The 23,868-nt window shown below is 33.7% G+C and overlaps 1 protein-coding gene across 3 annotated transcripts in view; it reads left to right on the forward strand.

Moving 5' to 3' along the window:
- Positions 1 to 7,877: 7,877 nt before the first annotated feature.
- LOC149793206 (furin-like protease kpc-1) overlaps positions 7,878 to 23,868 on the forward strand; it is a 28,809-nt gene continuing 12,818 nt past the window's right edge. The window contains exons 1-6 of one of the 3 annotated variants that reach the window (XM_089967172.1): positions 7,878 to 8,200; positions 17,112 to 17,222; positions 17,753 to 17,860; positions 18,260 to 18,391; positions 18,879 to 18,967; positions 19,335 to 19,423. In XM_089967172.1, coding sequence (XP_089823298.1) covers positions 7,982 to 8,200; positions 17,112 to 17,222; positions 17,753 to 17,860; positions 18,260 to 18,391; positions 18,879 to 18,967; positions 19,335 to 19,423 — 748 coding nt within the window. In that variant the 5' untranslated portion in view covers positions 7,878 to 7,981. The remainder of the gene's footprint in view (positions 8,201 to 17,111; positions 17,223 to 17,752; positions 17,861 to 18,259; positions 18,392 to 18,878; positions 18,968 to 19,334; positions 19,424 to 23,868) is intronic. The other 2 variants (XM_089967171.1, XM_089967173.1) reach the window with 2 other exon arrangements.

Raw genomic sequence — 23,868 nt, forward strand, 5'->3', positions numbered from 1 at the left:
TATATATATATATATATATATATATATATATATATATATATATATATATATATATAACATACACATATGCACGACAAAAAATCAGTGAAATTCCGAGATATGTAATCTATTTGACAAGAAAGTCTTTATTAACTTGTACAACTTTATATATGTGGAGAATAAACATTTTGAATAGAAAAATGAATTAATATCAACGTCTTGAATGTAACTTATGTTTCGAGTTGGAAGCTAATGAATGGCAATAGGCATGGGTGGCGGTATGGCTTGATGACGGAGGCTTGATGCTGATTTATCTTTATATGTCTGTGACATTATTTGACAGTGTAGAATACAGACTTATAAAAACTATTAGAAATCCCACCCTCTCCTCAATAACATATGATGCATCAGAATGTGCTTGCATTCATTTCGTATCTGAAATAATTTATACTGGTAGAGGAAGATCGAAGATCCACTATCATAAAAAAATAGTCACTGTTTAATTTTTCATATTGAAATCAGTTTGGCCAAAGTGGATAAGCTGATAATAACGTGATATGAAACAATGACTCTTCAAATTTTCGCATTATAACAAAGAAACAATATCGATCTAATTGCTCCATTCTCTGACTTACACTTTTTGTGGAATAAACATTGTGACAAAACTTAAAAGCCACTTCATTTCTATTTCTGGCAGAAATATTTATTATTCTATTATCCTAAGACAGAATTTGCACAAACCTGACTGCTGGTTCTACTCCTACTATAATGTTAAATCCTTTCATTTACATGCCAACGATTACTAGATTTGCTACTAATGTATTTCGTCTTCCACACTCTTCAGACGTTAGTCCCAACTACATCCCCGGCCGTTCACGGGAAACTTACTATAAATATGATTAGATATGAGTTATTTAGGAAAAGCTCGAAAATCTAAATTTCTTTCTCTCTCACACAGCTATACAGTAATATGCAATCAATGAAGACTTTTATCTGACACTCAAATGACGAAGATATCAATAAGCCAAGCAAAATAGGTCTGATTGAATAGGACTGCCTCAGAGGTAATCGAGTCGACTTTCCCAAACCATGCAACCAATTGATCGGCCGTCATGTTAATACTAAAAATAAAGTTAAATCATAAAATACGCCTAAATTCTTATCATAAACAAGACTATACATTGTTCCCAATTCTCTCTCTCTCTCTCTCTCTCTCTCTCTCTCTCTCTCTCTCTCTCTATATATATATATATATATATATATAGGCAATATGATGCAATCATTACGATGGTGTATGTCATGGAAATAAAATATGCGGCAGAAGTTTCAATTAAATCACTATAATAGCAATTTTCTTGTGCTACGGTTTGTTCTGGGTGTTCGACTGTGTTTTAAATATGGAATGGGAGCAACTTTGCTGACTATGTAAATCTGTTTGCGAGTAGGATCGTGCCGGCTGTCAGCGGTTCTCTGAACCTATTATTGTTCAGACACCTGCAGATAGTATTGTAGAAACACACAATAATGGCAGACGTTCTTAAGTAGCTGCATTGATGATTGTACCAAGTGTGGCGGATATCGTTGATGTTAGTGGGAGTAAAACTGGAACTTTTCAAGTTATTAATCGTCATAGTCAATCTCGAATCGACTGAATCTCATGAGGTGCAAACCTTTTCAAACCACTCCCAACCAGCTCTTTTAACATTATCAACAACTCTTGTTGACACCTGTTTAGTGATCGGCACAGAGTATGATGCAAGGACCCCAAAACGCTTAGTACTAATGTGAGCGAAATATCGCTTGGAACTTTTATATCTTTAATGACAAATGAGACGGCTAAAATCCGCAGATAAGGGATGCATAAACGAATAAAGAAAGTGCGGCTGCTTACTCAGGATTAGCCGTCTCAGCAAATAAGATACAAAGAGAAAACGACACACTACGATCACGCATGTGAAACATTAATATATTTTGTTTTATAAATCTTGAAATACACCGTTTTCTCTACAAAATTCAAAAATTCAAATAGAAAGAAAAATACATTATCCAAAATTTTAGACAATTCGTAAGTCAAAAAATTTTAAATGATAAGACAGCTGGGATATAATCTGCCTGAGACTAGCCTTCCCTGCATCTAAATCTATAGCATACGCACAATATATAGCAAAAACACACGGGACGTATGAGATCTTTGGCACAGATCACAAAAAGGTGGGAAGGAAAAAATAATACCCCTACAAAATTGTCAGTAGTTAACTAAATATTTGAACGAAATTCTTTTGTTAAAATAAGACAAACATACATACCTTCGAAGGCAACTTACACCATAAAACACCTTTATTTTTTGGGGAAAATCGGAGGGGAGATCTGTCTGGTGCCCTATCACCCAAAAAAAAAAATATATCGCCATGACACCATTTTGTTAATATATTAAATACAAGAGGCTTTGGCGTTTTGATAACTTGAAATGAAATTGCACGTACAAGTGCGGTAGCCATTGCATTGAATAGATTAACCTCTCATATACATTTGTTACGTCAAAGTTTAACCTCTCTGTCCTGATCCAGTAGGCGAGAAAACATATATCCGTTAATCGGGGATTGTTGCATGGAAGACACTAGGGCGCCTTTGATGCAATCAAGGTTTTGTAATTGACACAGATGGCGTCACATACTAGATCAAGTTGAAGTTGGCCAGATAATATTTACTACATCATATCACTCTATTTGGGGTTTATGTAAAGAGAGGCACGCATGGAGATGACTGATCGTGCCAGTAATTAACGGACGATTGATGTCTTACCAATATAACAATGCATGAGATGTCGCAGTTTGCAGTTACATTCAAGAGATCGACTGCCGGAGGGGGCATTTTATTTTTAGCGTCATTGATATGTTGAACACCACTTGCTATATGCAACATCAGCAAGCCTTCATATTTTACACGATGCTTCATGAGAACTCCTACCCCAAATCTGTTCCTGGTTCTAATGCGTAAAAGCAGAACTGAGATCTCTGGAACTTGCATCATGTAAGGAGCAAAGAAGACTAACCTGTCAGAACCTCCGGCTCCGGTCCTTTCAGGTCCAAAACAAACGCAGAACTTACATTGCTGCCGTGTCAACCAAACTGCATGTGATAACCTGGCGTACATATCCTGTTGAAACATATATTTTTGGATCCAATTATTGAGGGTCAAGAACCTGGAGCACGGCTGGATGCACGACTGGAGCCAAACAACTCACAGTCTTCCGGAGAAGAGCATGTAAACCACGTCGATGATGTTTTCCTTGTTGATCAAAAACAACAGCTCAACGTTTGCCCACACGAGTGCATCCATCGATTGGGCGGGCACTCTATCAATTAAACACATTAATGACTACATCCGCTTTGAAATGTTCAAGCGTACTAATGACAATAATCTGTACAAGAAATTTTATTTTTCACACATCACTGTTTGAACTTTCGAAGCTGATCCCTATCATCACACGCAGGATGAAGCGCGTATAACAGCACCCATATAAAACAGCCGTTATTGTTGTTTTCGAAATGTATTACGTCTCTCCTCGCAACACAGGCTAGGGTTGGGAAATAACTAGGCCCGGGAAAAGGTACGAGAAAACATCAATATGAACTTCGGAGCATGCGGAAAATGACCACTCTGAAACGGTACTGGTGTAATCATCAAGCTGTCTGAGTACTGATGCAAAATCGTTATTGATTGTGTCATTGATAGTCTTGGTTTCTCCATTATTTAGGACTACAAGGGCACCACGTGAACGTACGTACGCATGTTTAATGCCGCGATGAGAACTTTACTTCGAAAAGTTCACAACAAGAATAATTTCCTCTTCGACCCAGACGTTCCCACGTGCTGCAATGTTAATAAGTATTTCTAGACGTATGTCTCAAAGATGTTTCTCAGCATCGCTCCTTGGCTTGTACACCTTCTTATAATTGCCCAATAATCCTAAAAATCACAAACTATATGACAAAACGCACTGACTTGCCTGTGTTTCAGCCTCGGCGGTAATGACTGCTGAGATAGGGAGACGATACTTCTCAGCAATGACCAATCGTGCACTTCTGACCCTCCTGGCTCCTGAAGGAATATTGATATGTAATTACTCTGCTGTTGCATTTTATTTTCTCGCGTGCATACTATTGTACATAATTCCAGATGTCAAATTCTACGTGATAAATTAGAATTTCTTGGAACCTATTAAACAAAAAGCAATTGTTGTATATATGGCTTTATTGGTTGTGTAATTATGTTTTTCAACGATGATGATAAGCTGTCAGTTTCTGAAGCCGCTTTTGAGTACGGCATTTCATCCGCATCAAAAGTCTGCTGTCACAGGTGATATGTTCCTAACATTTGACAGTTTGGACCCATTTTATCACCATGTTCTGTACCTATGATGAATGTACAACGTTTGGAGAAAGTGTTCTGATGGTCTTGTCATTTACATAATCGTTCACATCAATATTTATTGTCGTAGGATACGTTTTCTATGATCCGTTTTCTTTTTTCTTTTTTCAACACTGTTCCTTTTAACTGAGGAGATTACAGCTTCTGAATCCGCTGGTCTGAAGTTTCTGTAATTGACATCATCGTATGCTTTATTCTCTGCAATTGTTACAATATTTGTGATAAGACAACCCGTTTTATCTAATTTCTATTCGATTTGATCACTGTGTTGAGTGTAGTATTGTCGTCATATGCATTGCAAAGTCACACATATATAATAAGAGTCAATGTTGACCTACTTTGTCTAGAATACATCATCGAATACATTGAACGCCATTAGTTAGTAATCTTCCAGCGTTTCCACTTCAGTCGCAACTATATCATCTGGCTCCGTCTCTTCTTTCCTTCCCCTCATGTTTTCTGTTAAATTATGGTTTTTATTTACTCTATTATATTCTCTTCCTCCGCGTCTTACCACTCTCATGATTTCTGTTTTCATCCTCCTAACGTATTCTTCTTTAACGTTTCTGTCCAATCCGTCGTCTTAGTTGGTTGTACAGTTTGATATGCCTGCAGTACAAATAAAGGAAAGGAATAATGTGACATAACTAACTGCAAAAAAAAAAAAAAAAAAAAAAAACTTTAATTTATTGCAGAATTATATGGACAGGCTTTAACACACTGCCCAATTAAATCAAAGTCATTCTCGTCAAGGTAACACCAGCATTGTGTACTGTCCACATGCATGCATTGATTTCAACACTGACGACAGTCACATGTATTGATTTTCACGCTGATATTAACGAATTGGAACAGATCTCGTTTGACGACATAGCGAATGGTCCAGAAAATGTGATAAACAATCTGTTTGAATATTTATATTTTTGTTGATAAACATCCAATACTTTGTGTGATGACAATTGTAGAAATGTGAACGTATTTGAAAGGAATGCGCTCATGCCAACGAAGCAGTAGAATATTGAAGAAAACATGAGAGGGTGCGAGTACAAATACGGTCAAGAGAAGAGAATAAAACGTAACAGAAATGAACATACATGGTTGAAATATGACCCAAGAGTAGCTCGGATGATGTACACTTTCTTCACTGAGTATTCATTCGTGATGGGTGTAAATTGGTTCACATGTCGTCTCTAAAATCACATAACGCAAGCTTGTTACGACTCAATGGGGCAATAGCAAATAAGAAAAGAGCGAACTCCACGTCTTGTAAAATTCAACAAATAATGTATTTCACTAGAATGCAAAGTGAAAATTAACAAAAAAACTTACAGTATTGTGACTTAAATTCCAAATAGCCCTACAAGCTCTACCGCAAGTCCAAACGCATACAGTACCAAATAAATTCCAATGATGTTCAAAATTAAATTCCAATATTGAATGTGTTCATGCGTCTGTAGTCTAGAATAAGCTAGAATGCCACTGGCTGGGATGTGGTGACGTTTAAACAATCTTTATGAAACAAAATAACATAATCCAAAAAATCCATGAATAAACTAACAAGAATTTCAAAATAACGATTTAGTCCAAGAAGCATTACTGAGTACTTTGCAATTCAAGTGAATAATTTAGCAAAATCAATTAGCCCAAACTTAAAAGCATGACACAACAATAACAATGATTCCAATTCCGATGTTAAGGTAGGAATAAGTAACTTTGAAGCAACAACATTAATATAATAGCTAAAACATACAAATGGATCCAAGATCTAGGTCAGTTTCCTTCTTAACCATAAAAAGTTGTCAACAAGATCAGGAACGTCCTATTGAAAAACTGATGTTCTCACTCAGATACCAATAAACACGCTTACATCTAATAATAACGATCCGAATCTTTAATCTATAATCATAGAGAAAACATAGCTATGTATTATGTTGTTTACAAAATAAATATCAGAATTCAGATATACCGATCTTTATTTGGAACAAAGGCAAATTACAAAATACAGATATGCATAACATATAATCATGGAGAAAAGTGAATAAACAAAACAAATTAAATACACATAACACTTCCAACACATAATGACAAGGAAATACGTGCAATCAAAGCAAAACGTTTGTTTCAGTGAATCAAAGCAACGTGTGGTATCTCGACCTAATGATGAATCATGTTCTCACAATATACATGAACGTTCAACGTTTTATGAGTTTTGAAGGTGAAATACATTTGTTATTGTTCTAAGCTGGTGCTAGTGTTCAGTTAAAAAGTAAACTGTCGTTTGTTTGATATTAGCAGGATCAATGGAATTTAAGCAAGAGTAGGAAAGCATTAGGTGGGTTCTCTAAAAAAGTCCTAATTTCGAAGCCATCTCTCTCTCTACATACATACATACACACACACACACACACACACACACACACACACACATATATATATATATATATATATATATATATATATATATATATATATATATATATATATATATATATATATATATATGTGTGTAGGCAGCTTATACAATTTTGCATTCTTACTCTTTAGATATTCTAACCTGGGTGCGCGGGTAAAAAGACACCCATCGCCGTGCTTTCACTGAACAAGACAATAGCCGCTCATATACCACATATATCGTGAAATAAAAAGTGATGTGGAGATAGTAATTAAAAGAGAAATCACAGGTCTCATATCATCTTCAAGTTAAAAGTCAATGGTTTGAAGTAGTGATCGTAACGACGGTGTAGGTTTTCATTGAATTATCTTGCTCCATTTGTAATTACTCTTCACCCACAACGGTAATATCTGTGATTAAAGGCTACAATAATATGAAGAACTACCCGCAATATTAGCAATCAAGTTCACGTAGCTTGTGCTAGATATATCGATCAAGTGCTTACCTCTAATAATACCATCAAGATTTCCTTTTGACTACCAAGACTCGAGCACTTTATCAGTTGGCAAATTGGACTATTTACATCGTGCATAAATATTTCAAAATCATTGTTACTCATGTTCTATCATAACTGGAATAAAAAGTAATAAACTAGTGTCAACATTGTAATACCTATGTTCATTTGTAAGGTAGGGTGAATTCATTATTATGATAGCATGAGGTTTTTGACGAAATCACTCTTTAAATCACTAATCGCTTATGCAATGGTCAACCAAATATAGACTAAATGTTGACATAAACTTTAGTTGACGAGATCATGTAACGATAACATGATGATTGATACATATATCAGGCTTTATGATAACATTTATCATGTATCTTTATAAAGCAAATTGAGTAAGGTTATATTTCCCTAAATACTTTATCGCCTAATATTTGTTGATATATGACAAGTACAAGATTAATGGGGATGAAATTGGAGTGAGCGTAGTGCAGATTTGAAATGCATGTATCAAACTGGATAATATGTTGCAGTTATCATATCCTTTTTATCTCCGTGTACGTACAACACGGGGATTTTAGTTTTCGTTTTCCGATTCAGCTTGCATTCCGGAAAGGTACTTATAACGACCAATACTGTGTGAGTAACCCTACACAAAAGAAAATCAGCCGATATAAATGGGAAGCCATCTTTTTGTTGTTTATAATATGGAGGCAAACATCATTTTCCTAAATGTTCTGCCATTATTCCTTCTTCATTATTGTCATGCATATCAAAATCCACCTCTGAAACCAGGAGATATTTACATGAACACTTACCTGCTGGACATCAGTGAAGATGACATAGATTATGTGGAGGATATTGGCCGCCAGTACAGTTTATGCAAAGAAAGAAAGGTATACATGTATACAGACATATAGACCGACAGACAGACCTACAAACCTGAACTTGTATAAAACTGTGTACTCCCTATGAATTATTAAGAGCTCTCTCTAATTCAAAATAGGCAGATCATTATTTTATAAGCTACGGAACAAGCATAGCCCATATTTAACAGACAGTATGTCGCGTATTGGCTTAAATTAATTACTTGAAACATTTGTCGTCACTTTTCAGATGAACATTGCGTATGGGTAAATTGTTTGAATTAGCGGGATTAGATAAAAGGTAAAGTTGTTAGTCCGAGTGAATTATGTATACCTTTCATGCACTAGAACTCCCCTTCCCCCGGGGTGTATGGAGAATTTAAAAGTACTGTCTCTCTCGATTTATGATACAGGTGTGCTTACCTTAAAAGAAAACAAACTAGAAAATATTTTACTGAAAATAAATGATAATCAAGTCATACATATATGGAGTATGAGTCAAGTACAAAGTTCCTTTTGCTAAGAAGTCATCATTGGTTAATATATCTATAAGTAGTAGAATAGTTAAAACACAGAGAGACAGAACACAACTTGATTTTGATAGGGTAAAATCCAAACTATAATTATGCATATCATTTAATGAATTATAAAAACCTAACAAACAATGCAAATGAAAAATACATAACACCTACGTGTTGAAGAACTGTCTTTATCCATTTATGGTCAAATGGTCGGAATCAATATTTTAACGCACTACACACCATACTTGACAAGTTATTGTATTTTCCTTTCAAGAGTGGTAGCCAGTTTTAATCAAATAAATATTGATAGTGATGTGTTGTGGCTGCCCGACTAATTCTAATATGTAGACTAGAGTACTTTAAAAATCTTGTATTTTCCTTAAAAATTAATTATGGAATTTTCCAATTAGATCAAGATTTTTATATCCCCATATATGACTCTCGTCGTTAAACTGCATTGTCAAGTACCTTTAACTGCATATTGAAGTTTTTTTATTATCTTCCAATAACAGTTTTAGAGCCTTACGGGCTTGATCAATAATGTCCTTGCTTTGCGAAATTTCTTGGATCTTGACAAGACAACGGCTTGATATTCATAATGATCAAACACTTCCAAACTATAACAATCTAATAAAGATTGTGCATGTTGGAATCTTCTAGCTCCAAAATATTATATTGGGCTTGTGATAATAAATATTTAATTTAATTTCTGATCATTGCAGTAATTGAAAACTATTTAATCTCTCCTGGAGTTTTGTATGTAATTCTCAGTTAGTACGATATTATCGGTTGAATAAAGAAAAATTAAAATCTAGACTAGCATTTTCACATGCTTGTGCGAAAACCTAATTTTAATTCATTTACTGTTATTTTGACACAACAAAAATTCTAAATCATCAGTACATAAGAAGAACACTGAAGAATATATATTTGCCCTTTGTCGAAGTTCATTATTACAAGCTGTTTTGTTTCATCGTTTAACTCAATAAAATAAATTATTTTATACCATGATATATGTTGCCAACTATATTATAAATATATTTCACACCAAATATTGTATTTAATTAGGTTTTGTCAAATCAAGCTAACCAAATTGAATAATACAATGTTTAAAATGCAAAAAAAAAAAAAATTATTTCTTGTTCCTTTCTTTCGTGATGTCCACGAGTAAACATGCAACTAAATATGATCAGTTGTTGACTACTTGTTACGAAATCCGGAGTCTATTTTGTCTAGAATACTATAATTATAGAGAAAATGTTTTCATTTTTTCTTCAAACTTGATATGAACACTTTCATAGAAAGACGGTAATACTCTGGATTAAACTGATTTTCAGTTGCCTTGTAAAAAAGAAATATAATTCCCTCCATCCAAGCATTTTTAAAGTTTACATTGTATCATTGGTACAATATTTACAATTCTTAGATTTCTTAACATATGATAGTTTTGAATCTCATGAGAAAACTTTGTTAAATAGAATGTAATTATGATGTCACAATCCATATATTCAGTCAAATACTTATGTCGTTCTTAGTGGACATTATTTCAATCATATCTGCTAGCAAAACACTTAGTTGTGAGACATACCCGTGAATGTGAATTCTGCATCAAACATTTTAGTTGTATTGGCAGATAAAATGTATTAATTTCCAGCAGGTAAAAGCACCTAAAATGTGATCTTTGTAAACAATAGCAATTCAGATTTATGCCATTAACGACATTATATCACTGGATGAAATCGAGTACTTAAACCAACCATACAGCGTAGTTGTATAAATACCCCTTTATCATCCGATTTTATAAGATATTTCTGTCTCCTTGAATGATGAATAAACGTATAATCTGGAAATGAGATGAGGTTTAAATTATCAAGTTTAGTCTCAAACAAATAAAGATCGCTATAATTACATTCATGGAAGAAAGTTTAATATCTATTAAATTATCATCACGATTTATATTCAGTTTGTTCATTCTTGAAGATGCATTTAGGGTATTATCACTTCCAAATTTATTTAAATTAGCCAAATAAATATGTACTCCACTTTTTCTGTGTTGATTAAGTGCGTATCACTGAGAATATGGGTTTAATGAATCCGCCGTGGTAATGGAAGTGGGACTTTGATCGCTATTGTTATCTTGTTAGGTTTGTGGGTGAGGCACGTGCGTTTCATGATGATGTGTGATTTGTCGTAGTAGCCGTATTAATCACCGTGACTTTGGTGTTTACCAAGCATTCAGGATGATCAAGTATCAAGAGCAGGAACATGTAATAGTACTTAGTATCCTATTAGTCCTAACAAATCAATTTGAGTATAAGACAATTGGAGCAAGTTTATAATGATGCAGTGTATTCAAATGTCTCTTGTAGTAAAGTAATTTTCAGCCAGCATGGTCAACGCCAATTATCATTCAAGCGCGTAATCTCAGGTATATTACAACCATTTTCTATATCTTGAATGTGGAGGTTAACAGTACATATCCATTTCGCTAAGAGAGCTACCAATTTGTATTAATGTAGCGAAGGTAAAATTAGTTTAATACCATGATTATGACAGGTAATATCAAAGCCAATTAATATTTAAGCATGTCCATGCAATGCCATTCCAATATGCAGCATTGGAAAAAAAATGACCAGTTTTTAACCCTTTACTTGCTGGAACGGTGTACTTATAAACGCCTTATTAGAACTCAAGTACAATATGTAATCTAGAGTTATTTTAACTACTGGTACACCTATGACAAAAATGAAAGAGTACAATTTCTGTATGTTGTTGATTGTTGGTAAGACTGACGACTGCAAAGAATCGTATGTACAAAATCTTTATAAAATGCACCAGCATAGTCAAAGAAGGGGAAGCTTTTTACTTGCACAATGTCAATCATTCTGAAAGTACACTAAGTCAGAGTCAAGGATGATATGCCCGTGCGGTAGTGGTAGTGTGAGGCACACGCATGTTCACGCTGAGCAGATGGCCAATATGATGTTTCGAAAGGTAATACAGCAATAAAGGGCTGAAATTTAATTCAGCATTTGGTTCACATATAGCATTGCATTTACAGTCAGCTACATACTGTTGCAGTTGATGGCTAAAATTTAATTTAGAAATTGGTTCGCAGATAATATATTTCTTTTTATGTTGGCACTATACCATCAGAGTGGATGAAATTTAATTTAGTTAATTTCTAACACACTATGCAGGACGCCTGCTTTTGCTTGCATGAATGTGCGGCTTTATGCAAGTGAGATAGCCCAGAGTGAATATGACGCATTGGTTGAGTTAAATGCACCTGGGCCTCTTAAACCAGTAACACGATCATTTATAAAAACAGACACAAATATTTTTGCTGAATCTTCTGTTCTAAACCCATAACAAGTTCAGGCTCCCGTACAGACAATAAGCCTGATTTAACCATTACACCATGGTCAGTACCAACCCCATCTCGGCAAAACGGTATACGGGTGCCAACACCCGAGAGCGCATGCTCAAGCCATCTATGTACACCCAGAATAGCAGCATGTAAAGTTACCCACTGATGTCTTAAACAGAATTCTCAAGAAGTATTAATTTATCCCGCCCAAAAAACATAATGCGCCGAAGCAAGAGGCGGTAGAAACCAATAAGCATTATCAGCTGCAGTGGAGGAGGACTATACACTATACCCACAGCCGATACTTTTGTATAGTTTGTTTTATCCAAGCCATTATGCCTTACATTACAATGTTTTGCAAAGTTTCCTAGCCACCTGAACCCTAGCACTCCCACCTGACAAATGAAATTTTATAGATCATATGTGTTATTCAGATTTAACGGAAATAAAGATTTCAATTTGGATTGGGATACTGTGAGGCCCTCTGGCAGGTAAGCGGATTAACGATATCAAGAAAGTTTGGTATTTATTGCTCACCTCCTCTTTAGTCTTTCTAAATAGTTTAGCTTTAGTGTATTAATGAATTAAATTATAAATTAATTGGGATTTACGAACGTTCGATCCACTGCGTCTACAAAATTATCTGCACCGGACGTCAAAGAGGACAATTAATTATTTCGAATCTTGCTGTGTGCTGGTGGGTACCACTGATATCGAATTATATGAAATCAAAAATGGATGATATGAGTACATCTGATAGCAATGGATGCATTTGTAACATACGCAAGACGGAAGATATTTCAGACTGATAAAAAGAGATGATATAATTTAAATATTCATATAAACGTTTGAAAACCGAAACCAGAGCAGATGATGATGATGATGATGATGATGACGATGATGAGGAGACATAATATTTTGACCATATTTTAGCGCATTATTCTAGAAAGATATTAGAAATAAATTTTTTCTAGTGCAAAAAATAATCTCTAAAACAAAAGCGAATATATAGCGCTCAAACTATAACCCATGATGGGAACAATTCATAAAAGGTAGGGATCAAAGTTTGGTACGTTTGACTGCATACATCTTTTTAGGACAATCACAAGTTAGAATATGGCCTATTGATTGGAATTTAAAATAACGTAAAAAATGATATCTGCTAAATGCTGCCTAAGTTTGGAGAGATTTTAAAAATCCGACAAGTGATGTTAGGCACAATTTGGGTGAACATATTCGAAGATTTAGGTATAGAGAATACAGAAATAATATAATAAAAATTATATTTTTATGCTACCAACATGATAATGGGTCTACAGTGAAAATACATACATTAGGGGAACAATATAAATTGTGATGATATGTGTTAGTGACACGGAAACTGTATGCAGACAAGATGGAACGACAAAACATGTTGTAGAATTATCCAAATGATACTAAGCTTTCCTTGCAAATTAAGAGGAGTATGAAGAAACAAGACTATAAATTTATTCCAATAACAACGAAGAAAATATACGCTGAATTGACCAAATGAATAATCTAACAAAGTAATTGTTCTTTAAAGAAACAAATATATTTTTGTCAGACGGGGTTCTTGTTAACACCCTTGCTGACCAATGACAGTCGGATATTGTAGATATGCAAGAAGAGAAAAAAGTCTTTCTCAAAATACGGTGGAGTCAAGAAAAATAAAGCAAACAAATCAATGATACGGATGACGCATTTAGAGAAATATTTATAAATTTAAGCCTGACAAAATACAGTTTTATGATGATGTATAATGTTGTCACCGCGATATTACTGAAAGAAGATATACAATTCTTTTTTATGAATCTGATAAATATCATTCCTTAAATGTACGCTTAACGGAACTCTAAAGACGCTAGAAATACCTTACTAAAACCCGAACAACAAAATGGGTGTAACTATTGCATAATCGTCTGAACAATGAACCTTTCAGAAGGAGATAATAAGTTAACATTGAACATTTCATATGATTCAAATTGTAATTAGTGTAGGCAGCAATATAGCTAAGGTATGAATTAACTTATGTTTGTTATTTGACTGTAGTTATTATGGAGCAGCAAATTGAAAGATAGACATGAATGCACGGATTTAAAACTAGGATATAGCTTAACCTCTGCTAGTAGTGTATGGGGCTAATCTTACAAAATAGTTTAAAAATACGACCAGCGATTTTAGATAGAAGATTTATGCAAACAGGAAGACTTAGCAAGGGAGAATATCGGGGAACGGGGTGGAATATTTATCGAAGAAGCGAAATAGCGTGTTTGCATTAAAACAGAAATATGCGAACACTTTACTGTAGTAAAATGTAAAAGATATGATTACTCATTTGACAATTGCATCCTTGAAAAAAATATATTTGAATGATTGTGTGTATGTGTTTTGCGAATTTTAAATTATCTTTAATAATTTTTCGGTCAAATCGCTACGATGTCTGCAGTGTAGCAGTCGATAGTGATGCTTAGCTCTGGGGCATCATACCTCAGACATGTAGCATGATGTTCCACACCTAGTCACATTATCCTAGCACCAGGCTGACCAGTCCTAAAACTACCCACTTGAGCGCCAATCGAGGCAGCTGTTAGTGTCATTTTTACAAGTCTTGGTATTACTCGGCCGGGGTTAGAACCCACGACGTTTTAATAAAAAATAGTTCTGTGCAACATTCACGCGCAAAACTAAGGTTGATTCTATACTTGGAGCGGAAAAATAATACTGGTGCAAAAATTAATGTCACAAGATGGGACGTCCACAAACACCGTCGAAGGAGATATAATGATATGAATTGTACCTATTTGCTGACATTCAACTTGTATTAGAATGGAGAAAGTAATTAAATCCGATAATACTTCCTGAAGATAACTAATATGCAAGTGCGGATAAAGTGTAAAAAGGATGTGATTGTTCAATCATAATGGAAATAATTTTCACAAAATTTGTACTAGAGAAAGTATTACTCAAACATACATGTTTGAAAATGTTTTTAACTCCAAAATACTCAAATCTATGCAAATAATACAAAATCCATGGTTTCATTTTCGAATGGTAATAATGATATTATCATCAGAAAGCCCTGGAACTATCTTAAATATGCTTTAAATTTGAAGTGACAAATAATTATACTAGTCTTTTCGCTTGCTTATTTTCATTCATTTTGGAACTCTTTGTTATAATATTAGTCGTGGTAAAAAGTCTATATCGCTTCAATTTCAGTTCCTAACTATTCCAATTATGCCTATGCTTCATTAGTACAGCGCAATATCTTTCTCATGCACTCAGAGTTATCGTACAACTCATGAATTGTTTGTTAAGGATTGAGTTGAATTTAATTTAAAGACATGTGAGCGTCTAAACTATTTTCGAAGTTCAACTTTTGGGGAATCGATCTTCTATTATTGAGTCCCCATTGCTAATGATTTGCCAGTCGTAGGAGATTCTCCAATTTATTCGGGTTTGCACGCCCCACCTTTCGCGTATTTTGAATGTACAATCAACGCAAACATCATTTGTTTCGTTGCAAATTACTCAACAGCATCCTAAGCTACACTTTGTTTTCTTTCAGCTGATTTTAGAAATTGATAGACGTTCAGTTAGAAAAATTAATTGTCAAAAATAATGCAAACCTTTTTGGAGACCGACGCATTTACAAAATGCAAAAGAAACGGTCCCTTATGCCCTCAACAGTCTTTCTCCTGAGCGGTATTGTTAAACATATTTTAAAACTTGGCGAAACGATAGGAAAGAAAACGTTACAAATGAATATGCAAACTCAGTAATGAAAATATCACTATGAGAATTTCAATTAATTCATATTTCGAATTAGAACTGTACAGGCAAGGACAATATGAAAGTGATAATTTATTATCAGTGAATTTCAGATCAAGCCTTCCATGCAGTTTTTTTTTTGTTATTATTCTTGCTTGTCTTAGTCTATTGAATATCTGTAGAAAGATACCAAATTCATTATTGCTTAAATTATACTATAACTTTGATCAGTGAGAGTGTTCATTTATTGAATAGTAGGGACACTTTTCCTAACTTTTAACTGTTTTAATCTAAACGGGTGCATCTCAAGCATTTCGATAATGCAATACAAATTATACTTCTGGAAATAATTTTTATTTAAAATTTTAAGTGTAATTGTTCATGAAATGAAACTTGTGGTTCAGCGGTGCAACCCACCGGCATCAAAATACAGGAGTACGTTTTTACACGGGATATTTCTCAAACTTATAAGCTAGTTCTTCACTGGTCAATAACATATATGTATATTACCGAAACATATATTTTATTTCCGTTATAAATTTAGAGTTTCAGCCATAAAACAATGTATCAAAATTATTAAAGAAGTTACTTTGTAAGCAAACAGATCTAGCTGTACTTATTTTACTTATAAAATATGTATAACTTTACAAATATAAATTTACTTTAATTTCAAACAAGATGATTTATGTATCAGGAGAACGCATCTCCAAGAAAATATCGCAGTCGTTATGAATTTTTTGGGAGGGGTGTAGACACAGGCTTATAAAAAAAACATTGATGGAAAGATGAAAAATATCTTAACTTTAGCAGTGGATATCACTATTAATGAATGAATAAATACCTGGCATAATAGCATACAAATCTCATGCACGAAAAGTGTTATTTGTTGAATGGAATATTGCCATAGATCAGCAGCCAATTATTGGATATATTAATTATAACTCCACGATTCTAAGAGGACGATACTGAACCTTCACACTAATAATCATATCTGCTTCGTCCATTCGGCTATGAACCTCTCAAACGTATTTTTGTATTATTCTGTACCATATTGTATCCATCACTGTTTTCCTTTTGTTTTCACATTACCGCTTCTTTACTTCTGCCAACTGCTTCATTTGTATATGTCAAGTGACCTATGTCTACCATCACCGCGCTGTAGTATTATGTTTTGCCTGCTGGCCTGTCTTCATCTTTCTCTATTACGTAGTTGTAATGGCTAGCTTAGCTTGATGATACATGTATGTACACATTTCAGATACTCGACGATCTTTATTTATTCCGGAAGGAAGACCAGGCCGACAGGGAAACCGACGTGAAAGATCCTTTACAGGATCTTCAACAATTTCTTATTGCCGTTGGAAACAAGGTCTGAATACAGAGTTAGATCCAATATGTGACCAAGAGCAAATATTATATTATTATCTTAAATGGAAACTCCAGATTTGTTACTGAAACTGTTTATTTTTTACTAATGGTTTCTAATTTGTACAACGGAAATAGATCCATATTTGATACAAATTAAATATTCATTGCGGCTGTGGTTTGGTAACGAAAACCGGCGATTATACTTGGATATGTGATAAGATGATTTTGACATGCCGTATCATATATCAGATCGATTTAATAAAACAAATTGGAACAGATGCAAGTTAATAATGTGCATGGCCTTCTTCGCTTGTTCGAGAAATCTTGGTGTTATTACCATTGTACAAACAGACAATTCTGAATCATCAAGATGGATTGTTTTGAATAGTTTTAATTCATTTAGATTTGAACGACCTATACCCTTTTATCCTTTTGAAGGTCTTATTGAATTGTACACTGTATTAGGAAATTAATTGATATCTCTTCTTACAATGTCATTACTCTGCATTTTTCTCTGTTTCTCTACTATAGGTAACCCATATCGAAAGACAAGTACCAATACAATTTGATATTCCACTAACTGATGCATCTAGCACCAGGTCCATTGTAGATATTACACAGAATAATGATCAGTTCCCGGTAATAAGTTTGCTCTCTACACATTGCACCATGACTGCTGTTATCCTTGTTCTACCTTCTTTCATCGTACCTTTCTCTACAGTTTTACTAACTGTAAAATATAAATTATGACAATGAAAGTTCACAGTGGATATTATGCAAGGGAATAGGCTTGTTCCCATTACACTTACTGGTGTCAAGGCATTCCATCTCGCTCCTACGTGTTTATTACTTGTAACCTTCTATAAGCGTTTAAAAGGAAGCAGTTGTGATTTGTTCTCTGCATATAATATTGATCAACAAGTTCTACACAAATATTAGTTCAATATTGTATATTCTTTATTTCCCTTTAATTTGGTTTCTTCATTTTATTGAGGCATGCAGATTGACTTTATAAAATTATGTTTTATAATACAACAGGACATTTCGGGCAAATATTATGATCATGACATCGAAGACGCTTGGTCCCGAGGCTACTACGGCAACAATATCACAGTTGCCATTGTCGATGTTTGGTTAGATATGTTTCACAAAGACCTTGATGAAAACATGGTGAGAGTTGTGTGTTTAAGTGTTATTTAATTTTGGCTTTCTAAGATTATAAATGACAGGAAATATGTTGCCACATCTCTTTAAAGTAATTGTGGACGTTTTCAACGAATATCAACTGAGTCCTTTAAGGAATTTAGTCAGTGGAATACCAACCAATCATGGCTCTGTGCTGAAAGGTGTACAACATAAGCAATTGCAAAAACTATATGATTAATCCATTAATTTAGACATCAGACAGGAAGAGTTGCATAATAATATGACGCAGATGTTATATACTCTTCGAAGATTCTTAATGGCTAAATTGCTTTCAAAAGTAGCACACATTCTAGGCACACTGTAATGTGTGGATGATCAAATAAATCACCGCTAAACATAAACTTGTATTACACTCAGTAATCAACATTTTCCTATATGATAAACGTGTCATGTCCAGTGTTTATTTATTTATTTGTTTATTTATTTTTCAAAATGCCTCAAACAACCAAAGGATTATAAGCTATCTTGCAACTTCATAGACAGAAACAACGATGCTACCAGTCCAAAAGTTACATCGTATCCAGAAAGTATTGATGTATCGTAAGCATTGACCTGATATACTGTCACGTGTTACACATCACAATCTTGCGAATACCATTTTATACTGAAATAAAGAAAGGATTTATATATAGTTAGTGATAAAGAAAGGATTTATATATTATTAGTGATAATACCAAGCAAATGTGTCGTTGCAAATGAAATAATTGACGTCTAGACGGAGTTGCTGTATTTAACTATACAATTCTCGCAGAGCAAGGCCAAATTGTATTCTCATATTCGCATTGTTAATATTTTAACCACTAATACCATTCAAAAAACTATATAGAAAACTTAAAAGAATAATGGTAATTATTATTTTCATTATTATTATTATTATTGGTTACACTCTAAAGTCATTGGGTTTCAGACATGGCACGAAATGTGCAGGGCTGGTTGCTGCAGAGAAAGGAAACATGTTTTGTTCTGCTGGAGTAGCCCCAAAAGCTAAACTTGTTTGTAAGTTGAGCCACAATTGATACATATATCTATCAACGTATCTGTTTTATTTTTAAGTGCATGCTTTGAGCAGATCTTTTCAGAACAAATGTTATATTTACAAAATAAGTTAGAACATCTTCTGAAAACTAGAATAAATAAGTTTCGAAGTTTAGAATCTTGCAATGAATTATCGAGGTTTCATATGTTCAGTTGAAATGTATATATCTCTAATACCTTAACATACAGATGCAGCTGTGCCGCTGATGGTAATCGTAAAATCGTAACACATCACAATACGTAGGTACTGTTACCAAGGGTCAGTACGATGGCGATTGATCTCTTTGATTATTTGGTCGAAATTTAACAAGAAGGACATTATCGGAGAAAGGGTATTCAGTTATAAAGAGATGGAATATCCTTGTTGAAACTTGCTAACATGTTTTGGGGCTTTTGGCCTTCGTTCATTCTTTGAGCAGTTTAGACGTTCTACATCCAAGCAATGACTGTTTTGTTTTGAATATAAATGATTCAAATATGATTCAAATATGACGCAGAATAGCTTCCGCAGATGTATATGTGTTTATCGTAAATTTCAAATTCGCGTGATGGAATCTATTCTGATAGGAGGGCATTATGTTACAAGGTTAATAGGTTGAAGCATATAGTCATAAAGTTATGTCATGATCTTGTCTTGCCTGATTTGTAGATGTGATACACTGGTTCCAATAATCTTCAGGGAGATATATGGCAGCCCCTACATTGCTTGCTCAAAGGCTTCACAGACGTGTTAGTAGCTCCTCGTTATGGAGAAACAATTTCGATGTTGATTCCATTATCTATAGCAATATAAGAGTTTGTGTCGCAACCAAATTTCCTCAGACTGTAGTGGCTAAATTCAGTGTACAACTCACATGACATATAGTTGTTAGATGATTTGGGCCTTTGATGAGTCATTTGTATCGAAACTGACCTTGTGAATATCCTTCAACCAATGTGTGCCTAAACAAAATACTTATGTGTCAATAGCTGTGACCGCTGCACGCTTTTCTCTAATGAGTTTAAATTAATTTTGATTCTGCCTATTTGTTATAAGCTTGCGGTGAACAATTACAGTCTGATAATGCTTTCGGGACATGTGGAATAAATATATATATATTGAATTTATAAATATGTAATCTTTGAATGATTCAGTGGTGTGTACAAACCATGTCAAGTTTATTCCATTAAACTCTTGACAGATGCTTTTAGTCAGCCAAATACCAGGCTAAAGGTTATACACATATATTAAAGTTTTGAAATCATAATAAAATTTTGTTCTTGTATTAAAGTAGATAGTCCACAAGAAGCCTTTTTGATTAAATTATTCATGTATGTCTCATAGTACTGTAATCATTATCGGCATCAACTTTTCCATTTGTCTGGTAATATTTTACAGATATTTACTTCCTTATCAGTTGATATAGTTCGCAACACATTCGTGCACATTAAAGTACAGCTAATAATGAATTCGTATAGAAATATAACATAACTCATTACTCGGTTTAAGCTCTTATATATGTACAATTTTCAGCCTCTCGAAGATTTTTCTCATCTTCATGCATGCAATCACAAAGAGCTTCAATAACATCATTATACATTCTTGGTAATCTTGGAATATTGGTATACCAAGCAGTAATTAGAATAGAATCTGTGATAGAAACACAAATATATTTTTATTAAAAGGAAATACAACTAGCTTCCATTCAAATGTATATATTGCATTATACGTGTAAGTGAGCTTCTGAAGTAATAGTAGCACATGCATACATACGTACGTACCTGCGTGAGTGCGTGCGTGTTTGTGTACGCACATACATACATACATACATACATACCAGGCTCACAGGAACATCCATCAGTTCCATACCATTCCATACCATTCAAAAGAGTACCATACCTTACCTAGAAGGAATAATTCACCAAAAAGGCAGGCTGCGATATACGAATCTGCGATTTCATGCACTAAATATGCCACTATAACCAAATAGCTACGGTCATGCTATCCAACTATAGGAAACTAAACTTCCAAAACATAAACTGTATATACCTTTGTGGTGATTTTACATGAATTACTGAATTATGGTCACGTCTCTATAGTTTTCCTTGCTTGTTGAGGACGAAATATGCATTCAGTCCATTTTAGAGAAGGGATAACGCAGGATAATGGATTTATTTGTCACACATATTTCATCCAAAATTCACACCTGAGTGTGTCTAATATTTGCATGTTGTTTTAGAAGTTATAATTTTACTCTTTACAAAGAGCATCAGATTATGTCGATAACATGTTGCTTGTTATTTGTTTTAAATATCACAGAATTAAAGTACTGATAAACAAATTAAATATTTCATGTGAACAACACAGAGATCCAATATGATGCTGCACTTGCTTTTTAAAAAGTATAGACATTAACTGCACATTAAACATTTCTTGTATCAATCACAAAACAAATCGTGCCCAGAGAAGGTAAGGTCTTATTAGTATTACACACTATAAAACAATTCCAGAGTCTTCAAATAGCAAAATCAAACGAAATCAGGTTGAGAGTATACACAGGGTTTTATTAATTATGTAAAATAGGATGTACCTGTTTTAGTATGTATTCTTTTACTTTCATGCCTGCTGAAAAAAAACTGACAAACCTTTCAATACAAGAAAAATGTGTTGAACTGTTATGGTTTCATGTCGTATATGTTTATATTGTTTTAAAACTAAAACTCATTTCAACAATTCTAAACTAATGAATTGCACCACCCACATTTCGATAACGGTAAATGGAAATGCCGGTACTGCTAAAATAGTATCTACAACGAGCTTCTGATCTAGCACTTATTCTCCAAAGCTTGATCGAATAGTTTGGAGACTAGTAATTAAATTTCAATGAAAATCGGCTTAATGCATAAACGTTGTCAAGGGTAGAACAATCACTCAAAGCACTTTCGCCGCAAGTATCAGCACGTTAAAGAATCTAAAAGAGATCTCCAAAGTTATTTAAGTAAGTACATATAAATCTTGGTACTTCTTTGATGAAGCCGTTTAATGCGTCTATTCTTGTTTACCATTATGCCTATAATGAAGTAATTAAATGCAACATAATTTCATCAAAATGTTTCACAAAATTGAGGATTTAGATTCCATAAAAAATTTAGTTTCAGTTTGAGAATAGGTCAAATCAATTCTTGCAATATATTCACCTTGCTTGTACATTACCTTCAGACTGTAACGTACAATGCAAAATTACATATGAGTGCAAAGCTATTCACTTGACGAATTCTACATATGCATGAAAATGAATGCTAAAGTAAACTGATGCAAGTGAAAAAATTGGACTGAACTTAGACAATGATAATAATCACAGATCATTTATTTTGTCTTTTCTTCAACCCTCATATTTATGTAATTATGCTCTTAAAACAAGTAACAGAAAAGAGTGACTGACAACAACTTTGTAATATTTGACAAATATCTTATTTCCCCTTGAATACAAGGGGAAAATGAAAAAAAGATCTTACGGTAATGCGAATTACATCCCAAAATAATCCAAGAATTACAGACCCAAGTCCTAGTAATTTAAAGTCCTGAAACAAACTTAGTACAAGTCCAGAATAAATGCAAAATCTGACGGCGATGATGTGTCTGTTATATCTCATAGTGTGTTGATCTGCCAACAGTCTTCTGTTGACTCACGGAAATATAATTACCGGTTTGAATACACTATAAATTCATGTGCATGTCTCTATCCAACAATTGTGTCAGAGGACATTAGTATTTTCAGTAAAAATAATCACTTGAATTCAATCATTTGAAGAAAATAGATTGCAGCCCAAAATTACTGGTCAGAACATATACTACAACTTGATTGTGCTAAGACTTAAAGCACGAATTAAATAATCCTCTCTTTTACAGTGTATGTTGCTCTCTACTTGACCTCAGATTACAATTAACATTTTCTATTAAAACAAAATTAGCTAATGAAAACTAATTTTCTAGAATGATCTTAATGTTTACAACACAATAACCTAAATTATGTATAATTTACTTAGGACATTCCAAAACCTAGACCCAAATAAACATATTTACTTCTTCTATTACTACTAATACTGATTTTAAACACAGACATATAGAGAATAATTTAGCAATTTATTAGTTGTTTACAATGAATATAATAAAAGTATTTTTTGGGTAAAGCAGAAATGACCTCAGTTTCGGACAAGGTCAAGTCCAACATACAACGTTACATGAAAATAGCATGTAATGAAATAAAATAAAATGAAATAAAACTAACAAACAAAGAAAATTAAATATACATAACAGCACTACATATGCAAACATGTATATATGCATATGTATATTTAGATTAAAAGGTATGTGTTTGCAGTATTTTATGCCAAATTATAATATAAGATCTTATTCAGTCTAATAC

This window comes from Sinohyriopsis cumingii, chromosome 8, assembly GCF_028554795.1.
Source record: "Sinohyriopsis cumingii isolate HCF-2022 chromosome 8, ASM2855479v2, whole genome shotgun sequence".
In the NCBI taxonomy this organism is placed as follows: Eukaryota; Metazoa; Mollusca; class Bivalvia; order Unionida; family Unionidae; genus Sinohyriopsis; species Sinohyriopsis cumingii.